The sequence below is a fragment of the Trichoderma gamsii genome (assembly GCF_001481775.2).
Source record: "Trichoderma gamsii strain T6085 chromosome Unknown Scaffold_35.2, whole genome shotgun sequence".
Classification (NCBI taxonomy): Eukaryota; Fungi; Ascomycota; class Sordariomycetes; order Hypocreales; family Hypocreaceae; genus Trichoderma; species Trichoderma gamsii.
The window spans coordinates 133,620-157,209 of NW_020171372.1; the positions used below are offsets into that span (position 1 = coordinate 133,620).

Below are 23,590 nucleotides of genomic sequence, written 5' to 3' on the forward strand. Positions count from 1 at the left end.
TCATGTACGTCCTTTGCAATTTTTGTGGTAGTCAACTGTATCTTCAATTCATTAGACATGCCTGTCTCGTCCTGCTTCATTGCATATCTGACAAGTAAGGGAGAATGATATGTCTAATATATTGTAAAAGGTGTTTGCCATTGATGAGGGCAATCAAAGCGCGGATTTGAGCTCCAACAGAGATCTTGAGGACCCATCTTTTTGGAGTATAAATGACTACATACAATCCCTTCACTAATTGCCTGGAATCCGAAACTTGGTCGATTGAACGACAAATTGATCATTATATTCAGGTATCAGTGGGCTGAATGTATGCAGAAGCCGTGACATCTCATGGCGATGCCGAAAACGAGCACTCACAGTCTCTACATCCTCTCAGCTTCAGCCCACCGACGCTCTAATACATGATAGCAGTATTTCACTTAGCAAATAAGCCCGGACCATTGTACAATAGTAATGTCCACTGCCAAGCATGATATTGTTTCAAAAACATGCTGTGGCACATCGTTGCCGGCTCAACAGCGCGGATAGATACTTTGCCTCTAGTCCCGATATCACCACAGGCCAACCGACCAGATTACCATACCGCGACGTATCTCTCTGCCCAGCAAATCCCGAATAATGCGGGGCGATGGACCGGCAAACAAGGATATGCCTAGCCCTCCTGATATTTGCATCGTACAGTATGGTATGACCACAGCAGCTAGTAAAGCATATCGGTTACACAATGCCTTCATACAACAGCCGCGACTCTCCTGACTACTGCAGGCATCCATACACCCAGCACCCCTTAGCCACACGCAATTTCCGTATCGAGTCAGCCACGCATTAGTATATTTGAGTCGCAAATCATCCAGCCGTGAGTGTTTTGTCTTATTACGCGGTGAATCACCCGATCTTATTTCGGTGTCGGGTCGGACAAGTGATGCCGTGTAAGAGCACTGGCCACGACGCCAGGCGCCAGGTCTCAATGAAGCTCTAAAAACAATGCATACTCCCGTTTGTGAAGTCAAGTAACAATTCAAGCACAAGTGGTATCGTCATCTTTCTAGCTGCCTCTCTAGTAACTAACCAGACTCTTGTCTATTGAATATGTTCCAAGATAGTGCCAAGGAATGGCTTGGATAGCGTGGATCGTAGATGAGCTGATGTGGATCGCGTGGGGTAAAAGCTCCGAAGCTGGATCAGCATCGATCGATGTAGTCGGCCCTTAGGAAAAATGCCGTAAACATTAATATCTGTATTCGCTTCGCTTCCACATCGTCGCGATGGAAGGCTTCCGGAGAAGTGTCAGAGGAAGAAGAAGAGCAACAATAATGAGGGCCAAACAATTGATTGTATCAAAGTAAATACATGGTCTCTCTTGTCTATCCCTGAGAATGGCAGTATTGTCTATATGAAGAACCTCTACTCTCCCGCCAGTGCCGGCGCCAGTGGCAAGCTTCCAAATGCCATCTTCTAAACAACAGATAGCGCCGTTTAAAAACGTTCTAAAACTCAAACAAAAACTTTTCTGTGTCCCCGTTGTCTGCCATTCAGCGTAACCAATGAAAGGCAAGAAGAATAGCCTTGTGGTACTCAATTTCTCGAAACCAAGTGTGAAAATAAATTTCATAGTCCAACCTCAACACCAAGCTAAAACGGGGTAAAAGAGAGGAGAAGAAAAGAAAGAAAGATAGGTAAAGAATGAATGTATGAATGTATGAGAGAAGAAAAGGAAGAAAGAAAGGAAAAAAAAAAAAAATGAATGAATGAATGAAAGAATGAAAATGGCGGCGCAAATTGAGTGTGTCAGAAGTATAAGTGTCAGTCTTCGTACAAATCACTGGTAAATCTATCCCTCATTCCCCGTTGGTACTTGGCAAAAATCGCCGTCACCTTCTGCACAAGAAAGCCAGTGATTCCTTCCAAGTTGAATTGGGGCGAAAATCTGCCCATTTGCTCCAAGTCCACGATGACTATTTTATCGCCCACGAGATGGAAGTTGTCAAGCCTCATGTCGTTCTGGTAGTAGCCCATGGCAGCCACCTCAGAGATTGTGTGGCGGAACAACTTCTCGATGGCGGGAGCAATCGCTTCGTTGTCTTCATCAATGTCGGCCATGCAGATGCCGCCAACATCGGACAACACATGGCCCTTGACCCCGTTGAATTCGGTGGCTCCAAGGTATTTTGGGATGTAGTTGCCTTGTATGGACTCCAAGGCTTTGTAGTACTTAATCTCAGCGTGGAATTCATTTTCCCAGTTCTTCTTTTGCGTCTTCAACACAATGTTGCGAGGAAGGTACCATTCCGGGAACCATTTCTGCAGACGAGGCTGTGCGAACTTGGGACAGATGGACAAGGCTGTAGTGGCAACTTTGTCGAACCACTTGGGTTGGATCGTCAACCGGCGAACGTTGCGATGCTTGGAGTTGTAGACTTCTCCGGTGCCTGTGATCGAACGCGTGCCGAGCCAGAAAGTCTATTGCCAATAGGCGGTATAATTAGCAAAGCACAAATGTAAACGGCAGTCAATGTTGGCTCAGATTCGACCTACGACTGTTTCCACATCTCTGGGAGGCGAGGCTGCTCGCTCCCGATACAGTCCGGGTGGAGTGTCAGACATTGGGCCGGTAGCCTGCAAAGACGCAGATACGCAACGGAGATGGCCTGATAGGGATTGGAGAGTGAGCAACGACGCAAGAGAATTGACCCACAAACACTATAATGATGAGAAAATGGAAAGAATTGAAAGGGGAGGAGCAAGAGAAAGGAAAAGGAGGCAATATTTTAAAATTAACCTTTGGGTTTGTGTGACGGCAGGCAGGTTTATACCTGTATCTGTCTGTACCCATACGTAGGTACTGTACAGCACTGGAGGAGGTGCAGGTGGCTTGCCAAGCCAATCACCCGCAACGCCAGAACCGATGACTGCGATGGAGCAAATGAGCTTATCGATATGCGAGCTGCAGGAACAAGCAACTTAAAATACGCATCTCAGACCTTTAGTGGCTCACCTCGTCATGGCTCTATATGGATGTTTGCTCCTTAGCCCTCCAGGCGTACGCTAGCAGCAAAGTCAAAAGAAAGCCAGACGGCACCAGCCGAGCAAGCGAGCCGGGGCGTGATATCATAGATGATTAGGTGTTCAATGTCTTTGCTTCTGACATCTATCGCAAGAGCTTTGAGAGATGCAAGTCGTCTCTGGAATCTGTTCGATGTCGTGTCGTTGGAGTCTTTTTGGTTGCGTATTACACCGGTCGAATCGACAATACCTAGGCACGAGGTGATATTGCAGGGCCAGGCTCGGGCTGAAATGTACGATTCGATCTTCTTAAGGTTCGCTAAGCCCTAATCAAGGCCCCATCAGAAGAGATGTACTGTACCTACGCTCGGGTAAGGGCACAAGGTGGAAAACAGTCTCCATACAATCTCAGCGGTTTTTTGTTCTGCTTGTTGGGCACCACATAATAGACTCTGAGATCACGCTAACATAGGAGGGTCGATCTGATGGAGCATGTATCGTCGACTGGTCTCGTCTCGCCCTGTCTTAGTTATGACCTTGTTCTGTCTCGTCTCGTCTTAGTGGCGGCTGGCTGTCAAGCAGCTCCTTTTGAATATTCACTTTGGAGATCTTCCAAGCCGTTTCGAATCCTCTGATATCGTATACCCCTTAGAACGCATTGGAATCTAGTATAGGGATGGATCTCGATGAGCGAAGATCTTGTTCGCGATATCGGAAATTTCTGTCAAGCCACTTATTGAAAGTGTGGACGATCTTGACCACCAGTGACAAGTATCCGCGAGCAAGCCGAAATCGGCCAAAGGAAGAGACACGTGTATTTCTTCACAGACTTAACGTTGACATCCTGTCATCAGCATCCCTCTTGCCCCATTAGTACTATAGCTTGGGTTATGTTTGCGACGTGAGAAGCCATACTTACACCGAAACGCAGCTCAAAGTGGTACTATCCAGCCTTTCAATAAGCGTGTAGAGTATATCGACCTCTAATCAGTGCAATGATGCAAACCCAAACGTAATCTAGAAGCATAACTTTTTCAGCGCTGATGGCTGACTGCAAGACGCATGTCACTCGTAACATGGACAGTCGTATGTGGTCCAATAGCCGCGACTGCGCTGTATGCGTACCTCACTCAGCGTGAGGAAAATGGAAATGAGACAAATGGGAACAGTAGGGTATGAGCCGCGCAATGCATTTCTAACATGTTTCGGCTTCGACGGTCGCTGGCAACTTGGTCACATTCACATTCTAGATATCACGTGCGCTAGGCAGGCAGCTGCTCCTTTCCTGCCTCAGCCGCCTGCCACCTGGTAATAAGCCCCCGTGTTAACTGGAAAGTATAGTAGTAGTAGTACTGGAAATCTACGTGAACTTGGAAGCCGATAGAAAATGACAGAAGCAAGAGGACGGAAGAGGGAAAAGGAAAAGAGAAGAAAAGCCGAAGAAAAGAAGCCTCGTAAAGTATTCATAAAATAAGAATAACCATTGATCAAAAATAGCCATAACCAGATACGGCAAACAAACAAGAGAGTGAAGAAAGAAAACAGGCGGCCAGGGAAGAGAAGAGAAACACAAAGAAGCACAAGAAAGAAACACAAAGAAAAGAGACCACTTGGAGCCGGCAAGACTGGAGCATCATTTCAAATCTATCCAAGTTTGCACGCTCTATACATCCCGAGCCCCAAAGACAAGGTCAGGCAAATAGTTGTAGCAGTAGTTGTCATAACCATCGGCCTCTAAATGGCCGATTCGATCTCTCCAACGAGACCCTATGTACATACATGAGAAAAAATAGGTGAGCGGCACGCAATGTCCTTTTATATATGTGTATGCTCTCGCTCGCTCTTTCAAACAGTACTCCTTCGAGTAGTCCAGACAACGATAAAGGTCAGCCTTCTTGATAAACGCCTTTACACGCATCGCATCGCATCGCATTGCATTGCATTGCATCACCGAAACACAGCCAGCCCATCGCTCTCTCCTACCACATATGACGAATGACTCAGGATGTTGAGGACAGCCGGCCCTCATATACACACTAGGCTGTTTGTGATATACACGCGCATCAGGTGATGGCAGTTGTCCCTTGTGGGATTCGCGTGCGACTGATTATAAATAGAAAAACAAGACTAGAGAAAAAAGAAAGAAAAAAAAAAGAGATGTGCGTCATTGTAGGTCTATAGAATGGTCAAGGTCGGGACTTGCTTAGTCGTAACCGGCACCACGCTGCCAGGGGCTATATACGTTGATCGATCAGCCTTCAATATTCTTGTTGCGCTCACGATATCTGATATTGGAGAAGAACATACCTTGCATTGTTTTGTGCTCTGTAGCCGCCAGGGCTCGTGTTGTGGTTGCTGCCGTATGAAGGCACTCGTCCAATTGGCGCTGGTGATGAGCCGTGGCTGTATGATGAATGGGATTGCTGGTCATTGGCTGGGAAGAGTGGTACAGATGGGTTGACGGGGGATACTGAACGCGTCGGCTGGTAGAAACCAGCTTGAGGGTTCATGGTCTGAGGAGCATAAGCCATGCTGGTAGCGGGTTCGGTAGGGTGGTGCATTTCGTCGGATGCAATCGATTCTTCGTCTCCTAGCTTGTAAGATGCCTTGTCACCCCTAGCGGTGGCTGCCAATGCGTCTAATTCAGTAGCAGCGCCATTGTTGAGCTGGGTTTGTGACTTCATGAATGACGCTCGGTCATCTGCCATGAACTGGTATCGGGCATCGGGGTTCTTGCGCACGATGGAGTAAATTGTTGAGGCGACAACCATGAGCAGGAGGACCGTGGAGAAGATGGCATTGAGGACGAATAAAATGACACCAACAACACCAATAGCCAACAAAGGCGCGCCAAAGACGTTGGTAAAGATGAGCAAGAAGATGGAGTTCAAGAAGTTGATGACGTAAATGGCAATGTTGAACGAGTTGGTCTTCTTATCCATCCAGGGGCGCAACACCGACGCAGCAATAAGCATGCCAATCTCGAGGATGATGAAGCCGACAGCCTGGGCAACGCCTGTCTTTTGCGCGAAAGCCACAAACATGGCTTTGATAAAGGTGTAGGCCAAGATGGGCCCGATGAAGTAGTAAGCAGAGGCACGGAACTGCACGTACAAGAAACCCCACTTGTTCAGAGCCTGGGGGTCTGAGAAGAGGATGTAGGCTGCGTTTCCGTGCATGTTGATGGATCGGCGGGCAATCTGAATCACCTTGCTAGCTCCCCAGGCAAGGGCAATAAGTGGACAAAAGAAATAGAAGACAGCAAGCACAACTTCGGCAGCGGAGTCACGTTGCGTGAGTTCCCAGAGGCACAGGATGGAAAGTTGCGGGAAACCGATAAGGGCGATACGGTAGAGGATACCCTTGAGAACAGTTCGCCAACCGTTGCGGAACTCGAGGAACTTGTCTGATTTCATGACGCCCTGCTTGGCCAAGCCTTCCAAGGCAAATTTGAACAAAGTGATACCAAGCATGGTGAAGATGGCAAAGAGCCAAAAGAAAGTCAGACCTGTAAGAAAGAGGTTGGTGGTTTCAATCTTGGCCTTGAATGCCACACGCTGAATTCCATAGACAACATAGCCTCCAGACGGGGACAGAATGTTGCCGCTTCGCTTCAGAAGATGAACGGCAGACGCAGGCATGAGAGCGAGGCTGCGTCTCATCAGCTGCTTGCCGGCATCGAGACCGGCATCCAGACCACGCTTTTGCACAGAGACGGAAACAGATCCTAGAGAGCTAAAGAGGGTGGCAGGGGTGCCGCCCGTAGCACGCTGATACCAAGTGAAAATGGTCTGCATGAAGCCGACGTGGATGATACCCATGGACCACTGGAAATTTTGAGTCCAAGCCTGAGCGATGGGAGGCAGCTCTACGCCGGTCAAGCCAATCATGGCCTGGGCTTGGAAATAGCCAAAGAGGGAGAGCGAGAGGGCAGCAACGTGGGCGGCGGTGTTGGAGTGACCCAGTCCGTTGAAGATGGCGGATGAAACCAAAGCGATACCGGCAATAATGGCTGTAGCCCATTTCACACCAACCAGATTAACTGTCAAGCCATTGGAGATGTTGGCTTCGACACAGGCAATACTTTCCTTGGTGCTTGTGAGGTTAACGCGGACTCTGACCATGGCATCCAGATCAGGGATGGTGTAGGCGATGGAAGGAATCGATTTGGCTGCGTCGGCGGGGACGGGGAGGGTGAACGGAATATTGAACTTGGCAGCAGCCGTCATGGGACACATGCCAGGAAGCTTGATCTTGCACGGGTCGAGCGTGGTCTTGAGAAAGGTGTATCCGTAAGCCGACGCTTCAATATCGAATTCGACGTAGCCTGTAACAGAGGACGTGGCTACCAGATTGATGGTGGCTGAGTTGTTGTTGGGAGTATAGACGGCGTTGAAGAAACTGGCTTGGAGACCTGAGTTATCCTGGCAGGTATTGAGAGAGGTGGAGGCCAGCATCTTTTCAACAGCAGAGACTGGTGATAGCAGAGTAGCCATTGCGGCCAAGAGGAGCGGACTGCCCCTCGTCGAGAACCACATGTTGCCGGTTGTTTGTCGTTGTTGCTAACTATTCCTGTGGGGTGATTTGTCTATGATTGTTGGTGAGAGGTGGGTTGCAGCAAGAAGACACGGGTTGTTGTCGGGAAGAGGCAAAAAATGGTTGCACAATTAAGGAGCCGTTATCGTCCTGCGGAACGTCTCGTTTGCTTTAGAAATTAATTGAGGTTGAATGGCGAGTTGACATTTAACGACGAGATTGGAAGACGATGGTCCGGCCAAAGGGGTTCTTTCGGTGTCGCGGGGGGGAAAATCAGTTCACAGCGCAGTGACTGGTGCGATTGTCCGAGTCGGGAGTGAATGTCGGGCCTTGATGGTTTGATATGCGGATGTATCGTCGTCGTTGTGGTCGTCGTCGTCGGGGTAGTGGACGATTTGGAGAAGCGATCGGAAGCGCCGTTGTTTATGTGGTAACACGGCAGCGAAAAAGGAGATACGAAGAGAAGAAAGGGTTAAGAAGAAGAAGAAATTCAAGATAAGAATTGCGAGATTTAGAATGAGAGATCAAAGCGAGTGAACATGTTTATCATGAAGGTAAACCAATGGTTGGATCTGTCGCGAAATAGTCCATCCACACACAATGGAAAAATCTGGGGGAAGGAAGAAGAACAGAGCAGCGACAGGAATCCGGCGTAGGGTGGGAAAATGAGCGAATGGAGCGGAGAGAACGTGGAGAGTGGAAAACGAGAGTTGAGTGAGCGGTTGATGCAGATTGTTACGAGGACGCGTCCAAGGGTGGTGGCTGAGTCCCCCGACAGCGCCGTTTCAGGGCCGTATGAAAGTGGTATCCGCTCGCAGATCGAGCAAACTGGACGGTATTGACGGCATCGCACGCATAAAGGGTAAGGATACGAGGCCGCCGAGCTGCTGGTCGTGCGCCGTTCTCCGTACTAGCAGATTAAAATAAAATACGGGGCCCTTGCTTCTCCTGAAAAGAGCAGCAAATGGCTCGCTCATTCGACGAGGCGAAACGAGAACTGGGGACCCCTGGCCGGACCAGTTGCTGCTCTGCTGCTCGTAACTGGCCAGTGCCAGTAAGCGTTGTTTAGTTTCCCGGCTCAGGGGGGCCAGCAGATCCATACCGTGTGTGTGCCGTAGCCGTCTCACATTTCGATGGCGGATCTTGGCCACTTTTTTTTTCCCTTTTGCTGTATAAATAGCGCGGAGGTGCGATGCAAAGAAGAGATGGGAGGGGAAATACTGCGATGGGCATCTACTATCCTGGTAGGCAGTAAGTAGATCGAAAACGAGACGCCAATGGATGTGCAAGATTGAACTGCCTTGATTTTCTTTGTCTCTTTGATTCCCCCAGTTCCTTGTTGTGTGCGCACATGAATGAAGAGGGCACTCACTCTGCGCCGCACCTGCCTCTACCATCCTAATTTCCTTTGCCAGAAAGGCGCCAGGAACTGCCCTGACAGGCCCGGCCGCAGCCAATCACAGGCCGCGATTCTCGTACTAATTACCCGCGCTTGCACCATTTATGCACTGCCGCAACTCCGTGACGTGCATCGCCTCGCTATTGATACTGTAGAAGTAAAAGGTGCCGTCCTTGCGCTGCTTGGCAGGTGGCAGTAAAGAGCCAAGAGAGCTAAGGAAATACGGAAAGCAGGCAGGCCAGCAGGCTTCGTATCTGCACGTGCTGATTCGTATCTACATGCTACCTCGTATCTGCGCACGCTGCCAGGCCTGCTCCTTTGAGCAAGAGAGAAACGAAAAAGGCAAGACGGCGATGAATCATAGCGATAATTTTTGTCTGTCATTAGAGTGGTCGTGTAGCCCGAATTTTACGTAGCTATTGTGGTGCTGCTGGCCAGCTCTCCGCAATGTTCGTGCGTCAAAGACCTCTGTGGGATCAATTTGCATGCTTACAGTACTGGTATTCTCTAGATTTGCTAAATTTGAGTGAAGGCTGCGGCCACAAAAGATCTCATGTCACAAGAGCTATCCAATACTCTTCTCTTCTTTAATAATTAATGAACACGTACCAAAACATGCACAGGCTTCAAATGACATAGTGGTTGGACTTTACATCAGCATTATCGATGCCTCTCGGGTAAGCGTGCAGCTGAGGCTTTCGGTGATACACTTGGAAAAATGTGAGGCAGCATATTGCACACACCTTTTATAGCAAGGCAATCATCTATAAAAATCGACTGTTTGTTGCGCCCAAGAGTCCACGGCCTTCTAATCGTTTAATTGCAGCCTCCATGTTATTCAAGACTTTTGAGCCTCTCAGTCAAGACGTGGCGCGTGGCCTTGAGAGAATCAGGCGACACCGTGTCTCACAAATAGTCATCCCTTGCGCCCGAAAAATTTAAGGCCTTCCAATCGTTTAGCTAGCGGACCCAAGATTGATTAGCCTCACTTACGATAAGGCTTGCGAGAAAGAAAGGAAGAGAAGATGAACGGCGAACTTTTCTCTTCTGGTCAATGAGATATCCCCCATATCTTGGAAAATTGTCTCTCTTGCGCCCGAAAATTCTCGACCTTCCTATTGTTTTGACCTTGGGTTCCATCGTCACTAGAGCTTTTGAGCTGTGAACGAGGCGTTGTCTTAGCAAGCCAAGCAACTTTCGAGCCGAACAGCCTCGAGATCAAGAATTTATGCCGGCGCTTAACGGAAGTCTTGGAAAGCAGGATCGGACATAGATAGATAGGCGTTTGGCTATACTAGTCTTGCTGATCAAGATTAAGGAAGGACTCGGAATGTACGCCAATTGTCTTCAAGACTCCTTGCGCTGGCACAGTATTATGTAGTTCTACTACCAAAATTGCGTGTAGATTGAATCAGTAAGTGAGCTGTTGGGTAAAATCTACGGAACAAGGCCAGCTGAACGTAGAGCTCGGTTGTGTTTTGAAGAGCGACCGCACGCCATAGAAAGTAAAAAAGATGAGAAAGTCGACGCCATTTATAACACGCCTCGCCTAGTTATTTATTGCCCAGAGTCTTTTCTTGATAACCCTCATTTTAGAGATATTGCACATAGAAGAGAAGAGAAAAAGCACAGAAGGAACCCAGCACTCGCTCAGCATCTCTCTTACAGCCTCGAAACATATATCGCCCACTTGTTTTCTTCATTTCGGAAGAGGGGCAGGCAAGATTGGGATGATTTGTTCATAGCTAAAGTTCTAAACATTTTGGACGTCTGTGCGTAAATAGAGCTGAAAATGCAACAGCCTTTTCATTAAATTCACTGTGATCTTCTTTTGGAATCATGTCGTGTATATTGCCATGGTTTCTCTTACCGGTGCGGACCCTACGTCTCAAACTCAAGAGCCGAGAATAAAGTCTGCGAATTAAAGACCATGTATAGTTTACCACCGTGAGAAAATCGCTGTGCCATTTATAAAACATGCTCTGAGTGTCAGCAAGGAGCAGTGATAGTTGCGGCGGCTATAGGCAACGCTTGAACCAGGCGGTGCAAGTAGCCATCCGATACAAGGACGTGTGGACCATGAAAGGAATCGAGGCGGCGATACACTCTGGTCTCACGCTCAATTTTCTTGTGGTTCTTATTTTCTATGACCTTTATCACGACCATAGCCTAAAAACTGCTGCATGAGAGCTGGCTACATTGAGTGGTGTGAAATGCTTGTTGGAACTACAAGATGCGGCAAGCTGACTATAAACTTGATTTGGCTTTATTCTTGGGGTATATATACCACTGAGCCAAGCTTCTATCTGTAAATATTGGCGCTGGGGCAATATACTTTCAAGCTTTCATCACTAATAAGACTAAAAAGGCTCTTTTAGAGTGTGGTATGGCTGGTCGAGCACAGTTCTGAGTTGAGTAGCTCGAGGCTATAGACGGCGTCACTCCTGCGGCCAAGAGAGGAGTCGGGTGAGTAGCTCGAAGTGATAAAGATGATTAGAGCACAATGATCCAGACAATTATCACTCGATGATAAACAAGCATCTTCGTGGTGTTTGGATGCTGCCGTAGAATTAGTCTCAATTGGCTCGCGAGCTAATGGATTCCACTTGAAGAGCAGCAGGGAATACTGTCACAAATTATCCTCCGAAGATCTAGAGGAGGGAAACTTTTGCATAATATCGTGCTTTGTCACGATTGGCCTTGTATCTACATTCTATCTAAGCTTCAGGGTGAAACGATGATGATTTTTTGATGACTGATCTGAGCATCATAGAAGATAGCAGATACCAACTCAATCCTGACCACGCAAAAAGTCCACAGAATTATATGAACAACGTATTATAGGCGATCATTCCTCATACATTTGTCTTGTGAGTCTCACCTATTCGGCGCGAACACACAGATTAGATGTGGCGGCAAAGCGCCCACACCTGAACGAGCAAGCAAATATACACGAGCCGCATAAACTCCTAACTTCTGTGCCAATGTCATCAAACAAATTGAATTGTGAGCTTCAGGTGTTCAACACCCTCTCTAAACGTGACTGACTGATCGATTCATAGTATTGGCCTCAATATCTCACCGGCCTTTGCCGCTGTAACCCTGGGAGCTCGACACAATCAACCGGGGGCCAGACTCCTGCAACAAGTGCGTCCGGTCAACGCCAGGACTGGATAGGATCTCGATTTCCCTTCTTTGACTGCTCCTCGCCACTTGAGCTTGGTATCAGTACCAGACCTTGTACCCATACATGCCTGTATTATCAACGTCCCTGTCAACTTGCTTCAAGTTGCACAAGTACACTCACATAAGACGCGAGACGCCCCCCTCCACTTGTCCTTCTCGACGCTAACCTGTTTCCCGACGTGCATCATCTAGCTGCATGAATCCTCTGCCGAGTGCTCCACCAGGACCTGCAGTAGCCCAATGGAAGCGGAGCGTTATGGGGGGCGACGTAGGAGGGGCAGCCTCGTCTGAGTTGCAAGCGTTGCTGCTGGATACTTTGTAGCTGTACAAGATGCTCGAGACCATAGGAATCGTCCAGAGGATAGGAAAAAATGGAGGGGGCGGATACTCGTACGCTGCCTGTAAAGTGCCTAGTACGTGTTTGGACGAGCCATCCAGTCCGTCAGCTGCAATGGTAAGCAATATATGCCCCTTGTCCTGGCACACAGTAGCATCGAGCAGTACTGTAGGCAGAGAGCATATACTCATATCTACTCTTGCACATGAAGCAAGCCAACGAAACGAGAGGAAAAAAAGAGCAAGACTCGGGCGAAATCTGTGTCTCCTTCAGTGTCCAGTCCCGCTCGGGCATCAATTTGGTCATACCGAGGTAGGGCCAGTAAAGGAGCAAGAGTGTTGTAAGATACTCCGCAGCTGAATGGGAATATTTTGCTTTGCTTTGATACAGGTCGGGCAGTCTTGCGTCCCAGCCCCTCGATCAGTACCTTACTTCCTCGTATATGCTGTATAAGTAGGACTTCCACGCATGACCCAACCTCCCAGTTACCGTCCAATCAATAGCCCTGGTAGTCCCGAGATTATCTTGGATGCCACGACTCTCGGCAGACAATTCCACTCCCCGCGATCCATGATGTGTCATACGTGCCAGTGCAAGTGGCCCCATGATTCAGTCGACAGATAGAGTGCTGATAGTAATAAGTAATACAAACTAGCAGAAGGATTGACGCAAGCTGTAATATCTGCGAGTTGACGTGTACAGCTGTTTGCTTCTGCTCAACACTCCCACCGGTCTCCTCATTCGAGCACGATATATCCCGAGATATTGCTACTTGCATTTAACCGTGCTCTGCATGCGTGACCGAGTTACAGCAGCCGCTATACGAAACAAGCGTTAGTGCCTGACCCCCAAGACCGATGACAAGCATCAGCATGATGACCATATCTAAACTGGGGAAGAATAGACGAACCGACTGCATGTACTTTGGGATTTCCCCGTACCAGGCCTAGCACCCGAGAAGGCTATTATTAGGAATTCTCATATATCTCATACTTACTGCACGGTGCGTGTCGTCTTGCTTTGCGTTTACTCTCCAATATCCGTCGTAGTATTACTCTGTTTCAGGTAGTAGGTAGCAGGCAGTATTGCATGCCATTGTCCTGTATCTCTTACAGATATGCAATATGCGCAGCCGAATACAGCATCCAGCACGCCATAAACATACTCAACTCACCTGTTTCCTATCAGCGCATTTCGCAGCAGCCTCTTATTGCCGTCATCCGCCCTAATGCAAAAAACTTGCAATCCATCGCAGTCATCGTAATTTCAAGATAAAAAAAAAGCCACAGCACGGCACGGCAGCCATGTCCGGCCATGGAAAGCCACCCGGCGGCAACTACCATCCTGTCATTGGCCATGAAAATCTCCTGCATTGCTTCAACCATTAGGGACCAGGCAATCGCAATGATGACAAGTCATCTTGGCTCAAATGAGATCGGTAAGTTGGTATTACTGGCATAATTCCACGAACTCGCCTCATTTTAACGCATATGACCCCCTTCTTTCTCGTAATATACCACGCCACAATGTCTTACTGCACTCGTTTCTTTTTCTCTTTCAGCTCTTGGCCACTAATGCTGTTCCCATGCCACTTTGGTGCAGCCGGTGAGGGAATGCCAATAGGAACTCGTCCGAAGATGGATCCCTGGGTCCAATAGTGTCAAGACAAGACTTCACTTCTCCTTTCTCCTACATGACTAGATTAGATTTCCAGTTAGCAAGCCTTGTAAACGTCATCTAGGGCAGTGACTTACGATAGATTCCAACGTAATATGTCTTGGGTCAGCGTTCGTTGCCCACCTCTCAAGCCCACTAGGTTCTACAGTTTGCCACTCATGAGTAAGAATCTTTGCCGTGTGAGTGCGGCGTTTTGAGTGACTGAGAGATAAAATGTATATATAAGCGCTCCTCTTCTCTCTCATTGAAACATTCCTTCTTTCTTTCCATCATCCTCATCTTCATTTCTCATCATTTCCACCTCCGGCCCTCACCGGCACACTTCGTCGAGCTTCTGACCTATTTCCAAGTGATCCCAATCCCTGGGGGGCTCTTCAAAGGTAAGTACCAACATCTTCTGCCTTTCTCTCCCTCCATGAGCCCTTACTGATACTATCATGAAAGGTAGCCCCCCCGGGGGGACTATGTCCGTTCCGAGCCATTTTTGGCATTTCCTTTTCGTCATCTGCTCCTCATAAATTAAAACAGCAAGTAAGTGAACCAAACACCATCTTGATACTCAAAGACTCTACCTAACAATTTCATTGGTAACAGTCCCTCTGATTGCAAAACTCCCCCACGACTGGCATCGCCATGGCCATGCGGAACTGGGGGAGGACCGCAAAAAAAATAGACGCTCCAACAAGACGCTCCAACAGACGCTCCAACAGCTCCAACAAAGAAAACCTTCACAAAAGCCTCTTTCCAAAAAAGATTGAAAAGGAAAAATGCCATAAAAAAACGCTCGAATCGAAGGAGGGGGGATTTCTTGAGGAAATACTCGGTCTGTATCTATCTGCGAAGATAGACCATTCCCCCAAGAAGCAAATGCTAGCCATGGCATCAATCTGTGCTTTCTTGGGGGACTGGATTCTCGGCAAGTAGTTGACTTGTCAAATATGCCTCAGCGAATACTGGTCCAAGTCATCGACTTCCAGCATTCTGACCATTTCAAATCGGGCATCTCTGGGTTTCATCTACCTGAAAAGGTAGACGGTCTTCCAAGAGGCAAATACGCATCATGGCATGGCTCTTGGAAGACCAGGGAAGACTTTCTATGTTGAGAGCATTGACTTTCTTGGATTTTCTTTTGATGTGAATCTCTTCCCACACTCTTTCTTGATTCATCTTCTTGATGAATCAGTGTTTCTGGGGTTTCAGTTCATCTTCTTGGTGAAACAGGTTATCAGGGGTTTCTATCGAAGATGTCATTCCAAAGTGGCCGGAAGAAAAGCAATATTTCTTCTGTCAACATCTTCGATCCATTGCCAGGCGGTTCTGCGTGACACTTTGTCATCTCTGCAGGCCGAGGGGTACGCACGGAAATCGTTTTTCTAAGAGTCGGCGAGGGAAATCGAGTTTCTCTTCTTCTCTTAGCGTCTTTTTCCGTACGACGTATCTCGGTTGCCTATTAACTACGATAGGCAACACAACCTGGCAAGAAAACAGGGAAACTTGCGCGATACTGCTGCTATAGCAACCGTGTTCTTCCCCGACACGCTTTCTTTTTGCTTGATGTGCAGTGTCGCGCAAGTTAGGTCTCTTGTCGTGGTCCCTCAGCAACTTTGAGAGAGAGAGAGACTGGAGCTCTCCTTTTAGTCAAGGGGAAAAGAGCTCGTCGGATCACTAAGACAATGCCTTGTGGAGGGGAGGAAAGACTCTTTCTGGCCCCGAGGAAAACAATAGCGACACGGGCAGAGATTTGCCAAGTACCACTCTGCTGTGTCAGCTATTTTCATTCTATTTTCTTTGTCTTTCTTTCTTTTCCTTTGTTTCCTTCTTTTTCCTTTCTTTTTTTCTTAGGAGCCAGATCTTCTGAAAGATCTCGAGGATGGAATCTGGACTGGACTGGGATTGGATGGCTGGTTGGGAACTATGAGGGGTAATTGGGGGGACACCGGGACAGGGCAATGGAATAGGGTACTGGGGAAGGGCATTGAGATGGAAATTGGGATGAAGGGATTAATGGATGGATGGATGGATGGATGGGACGGGGAATTGGGATGAGTAATGGATTGGACACCGGGGGAGGACAACGGGCTGCATCGGACTGACTTTGGGGTGGACACTGGATTGCATGGACTGGTTTTTAGGGGTGGATTATCACTGGGATGAAGGGATTGTAATGGGATTTTAGGGATAGGGACGACGGAACAGGAACGCTCTTTTTCGTAGATAGATAGATAATTTACAAAGAACCCGGAACGAACATTTCGTTTCGGCCAATTTCTCTCTCTCTCTTTTGTTTGTGAAATGATCATTGTGAGATGACTTGACAACAAAACACATCATCTTCTCGCTCACGATGCTTCAGACTGAGGGGGCCTTTTGCACTGCTCCTTGTAGCCAAGAGACATGAGACGGTAAGCATAGTCTGAAGCCTTGAACATGAATTGCCGCACGATGCTGAGAGACACATGCCTTCTTCTCCATCACTTCATCTTCTGGACGTCCTTTAAATTGCAAGATATATAATCGTATCGATCTGACGAGCTGAGACTCATACGATGTGTCGTAGCTCTCAGGTGAGACCGCACTCACTCACACAGCTCTCATACACTGCCGTTCCTGGTACATAAACGACTGTCTGTAAGTGAGTAAGTGAGCTGTGTTGTATTGACCAGGACTAGTGTCAACTGATGCGCCTCGCCCAAGCTCGTATAGCCTTCCGTGTAGTCTCAACTCTACTCTCCGATATCCACTGTTTTGGCGATAACATCAAATGGAAACATCTCACCATGGCGTCTCATGCCACGTGTCCGATCTCGACACAGATTTCAGCCCGTGGCGCACAAGACACACGCCTGAAAATCTAAGAGAGAGATAAAGCTCTTGAGAAAAAGCGCCACCAACAGCATTTGCTAGCACCGCTAATCAGGATGAAGCTGGATGATTCGGACGAGCTAAATCGGCCCCGACGCTAGGGGATGCTGCGCTGCTTGCGGAAGGCTGAAGTCTATAGTGAAAACCCTTGCTCTGTTGGGTTGAACGCCCGCCCGTCTTTCTTTCATGTTTCCCTTATGATACTGTAACAAACACTCAACATTTAGCTTTGCTTTCAACAGTCCATTCTCCGGTCTTTGAGGGATGTTTCTTCTCCTCTTCCCCACATTGCTCCGTGCTCTGTGCCCCGCGCTCCGTGCCGTCACCCGGCCTGTGGTTCAAAAGCAGTAAGAAACCCTGTGGATCGTGGATCGTGGATCGCCCACCGGAGCGCCACCCAAATTGGAAATATAAACATCTTGATCGACGCCCAACAGGAGCTGATCTTCAAGCCTTGTAACGAAAACATGGCGTAGCGTAGCTGTTGCCGTAGCGTGCGGCGTGATTTGCGGCGTGCCTGTGGTGTGGTGTGTGAGTTGGGTTGAGAGAGTTGAGAGACCAGACACTATTTTGAACTATCCAGTCGACATGCCGGAAGCTGTAGAAGCCGGCGTCCAGCCATGTGTTGTTGGTCGGCATCTTGACCTCCTCCAAGTCGATCTAATATTAGTTCTGCGTTCATCTTCGCCATGGCGCCGCCAACTTCCTATATTAGCTAGAGCTTCTTAGCTACATGTCTCTTGCACGCTGCTATTCGTCTGTTGGTTCATCTCGTAACCCTATTTCCGAAAATAGAATCGTGCTAAAGATCCTAGCATCAAATTCGTGGAACTTTTTTCTCCATCTTCAGCCTCGCCGCTCCAAGTCTTCGAGCAGCATCTCGACTTTTGCACCAATAGTAGGCTCTCTTGACAAAGTGACATCACCTGCAGTTAACAGCGGCAAAAGAAGGGAGTATATCGTAGCAGTAACAGCAGCAGCAGCGGTGTAAATGACAACAGTAGTAAAGCTTGAAGTATAGCTGCGTGAAGAGGGATAGGAGAATATGCAGGAACTGCAAACTCTCATTAGCTATCGCGTCTAAACGTTCAATGCCAGGCCTTGGAAGCCCATAGGCGCTGCACTTAGAATGTTCAAGAAGGGAGCTTTTTCTTTCTCCATACCGAAATCGGAAGGACTCTTTTTGTTCAGAAGTTTAGGCGGTAAAATGCGCCCCGTTTTGCACAGAAGTGGGTGTCCTAGATGCATGATCACACATGAAGCTTCTGATTTGGATGGCTATGCTCATACTCCCCTCAGCTCCTGGTGTCGTTGGTGGCGCCACTTTCTCTTGAACTAGAGAAGAGGAGACATTCGAACTCTTCTCTTTCGAGGCTTGAGGAACCTAGAAGCCTTTCAGCTGTGGCTTCTTCATACCACGTGGGATGAGCGGCCTTCCCGAGGGCGGTCTCATGATGGTAGGGCTGCTACCAATACGACCCGCCTGGAGACATCGTGATGATCGCATCTCAATCTCACCCCTCCCCCTTCAGCTTTTCCAACTTTCCCCAAAGCATTTAGTAGCTAACAGAGAAGCAAGCCCCAACACGTGGTGGCTTGAAGGATGAAAACTAAACTCTGTTTCTCAGCTAGAAATAGTACGCGGCGTTACACTCAGCTTAACAGCAGACACGCCCGCCGTTTTCGGAGTAATTGTCCTGATAGCGATACCCCGAGTCGTGGGAACAAGAACGACCGGATAGAGATTGGTGGACGCCATATATATGCTACAGTCTTCTCGAGCATTCCAGATGCTGCATTAGTAGCAAAATGTGGCCAAAAGAGACTCGAAATACAAAGTAGTAGTAAGCAAGACAAAGAGTGGCTGAAACAAAGTGAAGATAACTCGGGTACCAACGAGTCAGCTAAGAAGGCCGAATTTGACCGTGCACGAGTAAGTGAATTGCTTCTCAAAGATTCTTTGCTGCGACTCACATGCTTCATGCAACTATTTGCCGTCAGTATGTCCTACTGGCTGTCAACTGAGCTAAAAGTCAGTAAAGAGCGACTACTTGCTTGAGAGGCCATTGTGAAGAAGAATTTTCTAGAATATAGCAGCGAAAGATCTGCTTGCCATGGCTAGCAGTCATAGCAAATGAAACTGGCTCTCAGATACATCAGGGGATTGCTGAGCTTGTAGTGATATCCAGTTAATTTGTTATGGTAGTAATTTGGTGAGGCAAAATTCGCTCCTTTCTCTCTTATGCATTCTTTCCACATCTCTCTTTAGGTGACTGCTGGGCTAGTCCGTCACCCAGCGTTAGTCTTAGTCAAACTTGTATATGGACTTATACTCCGTAGCCTCTTCATCATCGGGACCCTTTCTCAGTCTTCACTTTCCCTCTGTATGTAGTCTTCATTCATTTGCATGAGCCTCATTTTTTTTTCTCAAAAGTGAGTAAATGTCAGATTCGAGTTCCGGAATGGAATCAGCGCTCCAATGACCGCTGGCACATAGTATGCCGACCGATTGATCAAGTCTCCAGTCAGCAGACCTATTGATCCGCTATGCTGCTTCGAGTTTTCGCTGCCAAACACCTGATCGCCCGCTGGTCCAAGTTCCATGCCACTGCGCACCAACCTCGCCACTTCTTCCGGCTGGAAGAATGCTGCCGTGCGAGCCCGGCCCATTCGCTCCGATTCGGCTGCTGGTTCAAGATGCTTGCCCAGCACGACGACCCAGGCAAATGTTTCCATTGCATCTCCGCTGTCGTCCACGCCGCCCTCGATGCCAACCCAATAGTCGGCCTCTGGCTTTGCTTCGCGGGCGTTGCGAGCTCGGTTCCTGGCTCCCTGCAGGGTTTCCGCGTCCGTCATGGGCTGGTCAGCAACGCCGGACGGCACACTGAGCCCAGTAAAGGAGAATGTCTGAGAGGGAAACATGCCGCTGAACCCTTCCCTTGCGGCTGAGATCTTGACGGGGTTGTGCGAAGCGACGACGACCTGGGTGGCTTGCTCTGCCATCATTTCTTGTACCCTTTGCTTGTTCTTCTCTGCAAGTATGATTAGAAATAATTGCGCTGTAGACTTGTACAATGAAGGCGCTAATTACAATCTTGGAGCGAATGTTTTTCCTCGCAGAATTCCCGGCGTAGCCCTTTGTAGCCCTCTGTTTTTTATATACAAGTTCCAAGTACGATAGGCCTGTGCTGTCGAGCGGGACTAATTGAGTGAGTCTTACGCCGCCACGACCCCGCTATTTACTTGACTCGGAGGTAGAAACCGGGAGTAACCCGCCCCAGGCAAAGTGCATATAGCGTCTTGGAGCAAAATACTGCCACAGAGTAAGCGAAGAAGAAGAACGGGTCGGGTATAGTAGAGCGAAGAAGAGCAGACTCTGCTTCGATAAGTGGTTGAAATAGAGCGTTGGCTTTTTAAGAAGATTCTAGGGCGGCGGCTGTGGAGGTTGCGACAAAGCATCGCTTTCAACTCTTTCTGCAGTTGCCAGCGACAGATAATCCACGCCCATGGAACCGTCGTCGACGCTGTAGCTGCCATCTTCCTCCAGCAGAGGAATCTGCTGCCCCCAGGCCAGCCCATCAACATCCATATCCCACGGCCAGTCTTGATCCAGCATATCGACAATGTCCCCGGTGCCGTAGCCGCTGGGAAGGGCGGCATCAGCCCCTTCGCTTCCCCAGAACCCGCTTATTTCGCCGCTTGGCCCCCCTTTCTGAAGAGAGGGACCGTGAAGGCCAGCTCCTTGTCTTGCATTGGAAATCTGAGAGCTGGCTTCCAGAAGACGGCTGACGACGTCTCGGCTGCGGCGTGCCGTAAGCGACCAGTCTTGCATTGCCTCAAACAGGTCGAGGATCGACTCGACTTGAGCGCGCCACTGGACGACAGATGGATTGTCAGGTTGCCATAGGATACTAACCAGCGGTATCATGGCAGCCTGATATAGGAACCATACGGCGTTCCACCCAGACATTTGCTGCCGTGTCCACCCCATTGATATGCTATCAATAGTCTCCCGCGCAGCATTTTGGCAAGTCTGCACGGCAACCACGTCTTGTTCTTCAAAAGGTGGCTGGGTTTTGCAGGCTAGGGTAAGAAGTACTGGGCGGTAAAGCAGCATACGCAAATTCCAATACCGCCATATCATGATGCTTCGCGAAAGATGGAGTGGTTCTACACAGGGCTCCGTGGAACGAAGAAGCCAAGGAAGATTGTTGTACCAGTCGACAAGAAGGCTGTCCAAGTGGCTGCGATCTTCCATATTTAGTAGAGGGTTCATTGCGAGCATGTCTTGGACCTTTGTTGCGATTTTGCAGAATTTGATATTTTCTAGTAGAGGCATGATGCCGGCATACTGTGCAGAGTCGGCTTCTTCCTGTTGAATGAGATTGTTAGCCAACATGGAGTATAAAAAAGCAAGCGTTGGTATAACGTATAGAGGGCAAGCCATACTTGCTCTGTGATAAGCTTAGGAGGCTGGATATTGATTGCCGGCCCCCATCGCCCAAACGAAGGTCGGCCTAGAGTGGTAGTTCCCCAAGTATCGAGGCAAAACAGCGTCCACCAAGTGCGTCGCCGCGTCTCAATTACCGCTGTGTCAGACTGCTCTTCTGGCGGCGGCTCTCGATGTAGACCGAGAGCGGTTGCCATTCGCAAGATGGCGCCAATGATGGCATTGGCCATGTTTGGACGGTTGATGTAGTGGAGATAATAGCCCCCCAGTAGTGCTAGGGCTTGAATTGTCTCGATGTGGCTGCTTCCAAAGGCACTGAGATGGAAGTGCTCTATGGCTTGATTGTAGTATTTGATGTGACTCAGGTTGCTTGACGGTGTAGACATGATGCTGCTTGTGGCAAAGACCATGTTGAGCAGGGAGAGCCACGGCGCGTCGCATCGACGACCTTCATTATAATGCTTACGAAACGATTTCTCGTCTAACATGGGAGCCAGACAATGAACACGCTTAAAATAAGCGTCGATGAGAGCCTGCCCTTTGTAAGTCCATGGGATGGGAGGGTTTGCTTTGGAGGATCTAGAAGCTGCACGAAAGAGTGGTATCTTGTTTGTGCGAGCATTTTCATCACTAGAGCCATCAGGAGATGACTGTGCCGCAAGTAAAGTCTGTAGTTGTGGCTGGATTTGAAGCATGACTGTCAGGGCCACTTTGACGGACGATGCACCAAGATACGAGGCCGCTTGTTTGCCCATGGAGAACGATAGAGCGTTGACATCGTCGGCTTCAACCGGCATCTGGTCCTTTTCTCTCCGCTCCTCATCCCACTCGGATTTTGGAGCGGGCATATTCTCAAGCTCTTGAGGATGCCGGGCCTCATCAACAGAAGGGGGTGTTACAGAGACGTCAACAGTCTCTTGCTGCACTGGCTGGTCCAGGAGATCCCGCAGCTCCTGGCGAGACAGTGACAAAAGCTGTGAGACTTCATGGTTAGGGTACAGGCGCCGCAGCACAGAACGGCACTCTTCAAGACTCCGTGATATCTCCTCTAGTGATCTAGATAATGGAAGTTAGCAGCCGAAGGGACATGTTCAAATTGCACTCAAAAATAAATGAAGAGTTCCACGGTCAAGATAAGAGTAAAAGCAACTCGAATAAGAACGAGGCGAGAGCAGTCTACTGACTTCCTGGACGGCACAAGCCGCTGGCGATGCTGCTCATACACGCATCTCCTCCGCGATCGACTAGTCTGGCAGCGATTGCAAGGCTGCTTCCCGTCGCAGCGGATCTTGCGGCGCTGGCACTCGAGACAGGCGTGGAGACTCTTGCCAGCCTTGCCGCCGGCTGCGTCCTGTGACCGATTGCCGTCCGATGACGATTGAGGGGACCGATCGGCCTTGCCCTTGACACCCTGGACTGTATCATTTCGCCCCTGTTAGCTAGCCAATCTGGGGTGGCGCAAATAGGAAAAGATAAGGACAAATGAAAAATGCAATTGACGAGTTGGGCATGGGGAACAGAGCGAGAGAGGAGGAGATGAGATGTATTCGGAATAGAGGCAATCATTGCATGATGGGTAGATACTCCACTCACAGGTGTAAAACATGATCTCGGTCCAGGCTAGATATCGTTAATCGCGACAGCAGCAGAGGCGAATGGTAGGTAGCACTGCGTCAACGGGCAATCAAACAACAAGAACCAGTAAGAACGTCAGGCGCATGATAGTGCCGTGCATGAAGAACATCAAGAACGGAAAAGGAAGGATAATCAAGCTATGCAGCCTGGCTGTGCGCATGCGTGTATAAGAATCGAGGAGCTCGCAAAAAAAAAAAAAAAAAAAAAAAAAGTTCCCGAGGAGGGTGAGAAAAAGGCTCGCAAAAAATGCCCAAATGGCAAGAGCGACGGGGGGCGTTGAGTTTTGCTGACAACCACAGTGGAAAATGTGAGAAAGAAAGACTCACAAGCGGCTAACAAGTGGCAGCTACGATGTTACACGACTCCCATGTTTAGGCGCAGGGATAAATAAAAAAATAAAAATAGACAAGGTGTATGGATGGTTTATGCTTGGCAGTGAAACCTCTAGAGCAAGATCAACACTGTTGAGAACACCAAGGTGGTTCAGTGTGCGGTATTGGGC

The 23,590-nt window shown here is 48.6% G+C and overlaps 4 protein-coding genes across 4 annotated transcripts; all 4 read right to left on the reverse strand.

Annotated features, from left to right (window-relative positions):
* Positions 1 to 1,806: 1,806 nt before the first annotated feature.
* Positions 1,807 to 2,607, reverse strand: TGAM01_v208397 (hypothetical protein; the record flags this gene model as incomplete). The annotated part of the gene is made up of 2 exons (XM_018808381.2): positions 1,807 to 2,463; positions 2,539 to 2,607. The coding sequence occupies 2 exons, from the start codon at positions 2,605 to 2,607 to the stop codon at positions 1,807 to 1,809; spliced, it is 726 nt and encodes a 241-aa protein (XP_018658427.2).
* Positions 2,608 to 5,209: 2,602 nt separating this feature from the next.
* Positions 5,210 to 7,544, reverse strand: TGAM01_v208398 (hypothetical protein; the record flags this gene model as incomplete). The annotated part of the gene is made up of 2 exons (XM_018808382.2): positions 5,210 to 5,240; positions 5,314 to 7,544. 2 exons carry the CDS (start codon positions 7,542 to 7,544, stop codon positions 5,210 to 5,212), a joined length of 2,262 nt encoding a protein of 753 aa, XP_018658428.2.
* Positions 7,545 to 19,430: 11,886 nt separating this feature from the next.
* TGAM01_v208399 (hypothetical protein) lies at positions 19,431 to 20,006 on the reverse strand (the record flags this gene model as incomplete). The annotated part of the gene is made up of 1 exon (XM_018808383.1): positions 19,431 to 20,006. The coding sequence occupies one exon, from the start codon at positions 20,004 to 20,006 to the stop codon at positions 19,431 to 19,433; it is 576 nt and encodes a 191-aa protein (XP_018658429.1).
* Positions 20,007 to 20,427: 421 nt separating this feature from the next.
* On the reverse strand, positions 20,428 to 23,059 carry TGAM01_v208400 (fungal specific transcription factor domain-containing protein; the record flags this gene model as incomplete). The annotated part of the gene is made up of 4 exons (XM_018808384.1): positions 20,428 to 21,375; positions 21,453 to 22,509; positions 22,638 to 22,869; positions 23,047 to 23,059. The coding sequence occupies 4 exons, from the start codon at positions 23,057 to 23,059 to the stop codon at positions 20,428 to 20,430; spliced, it is 2,250 nt and encodes a 749-aa protein (XP_018658430.1).
* Positions 23,060 to 23,590: the final 531 nt, after the last annotated feature.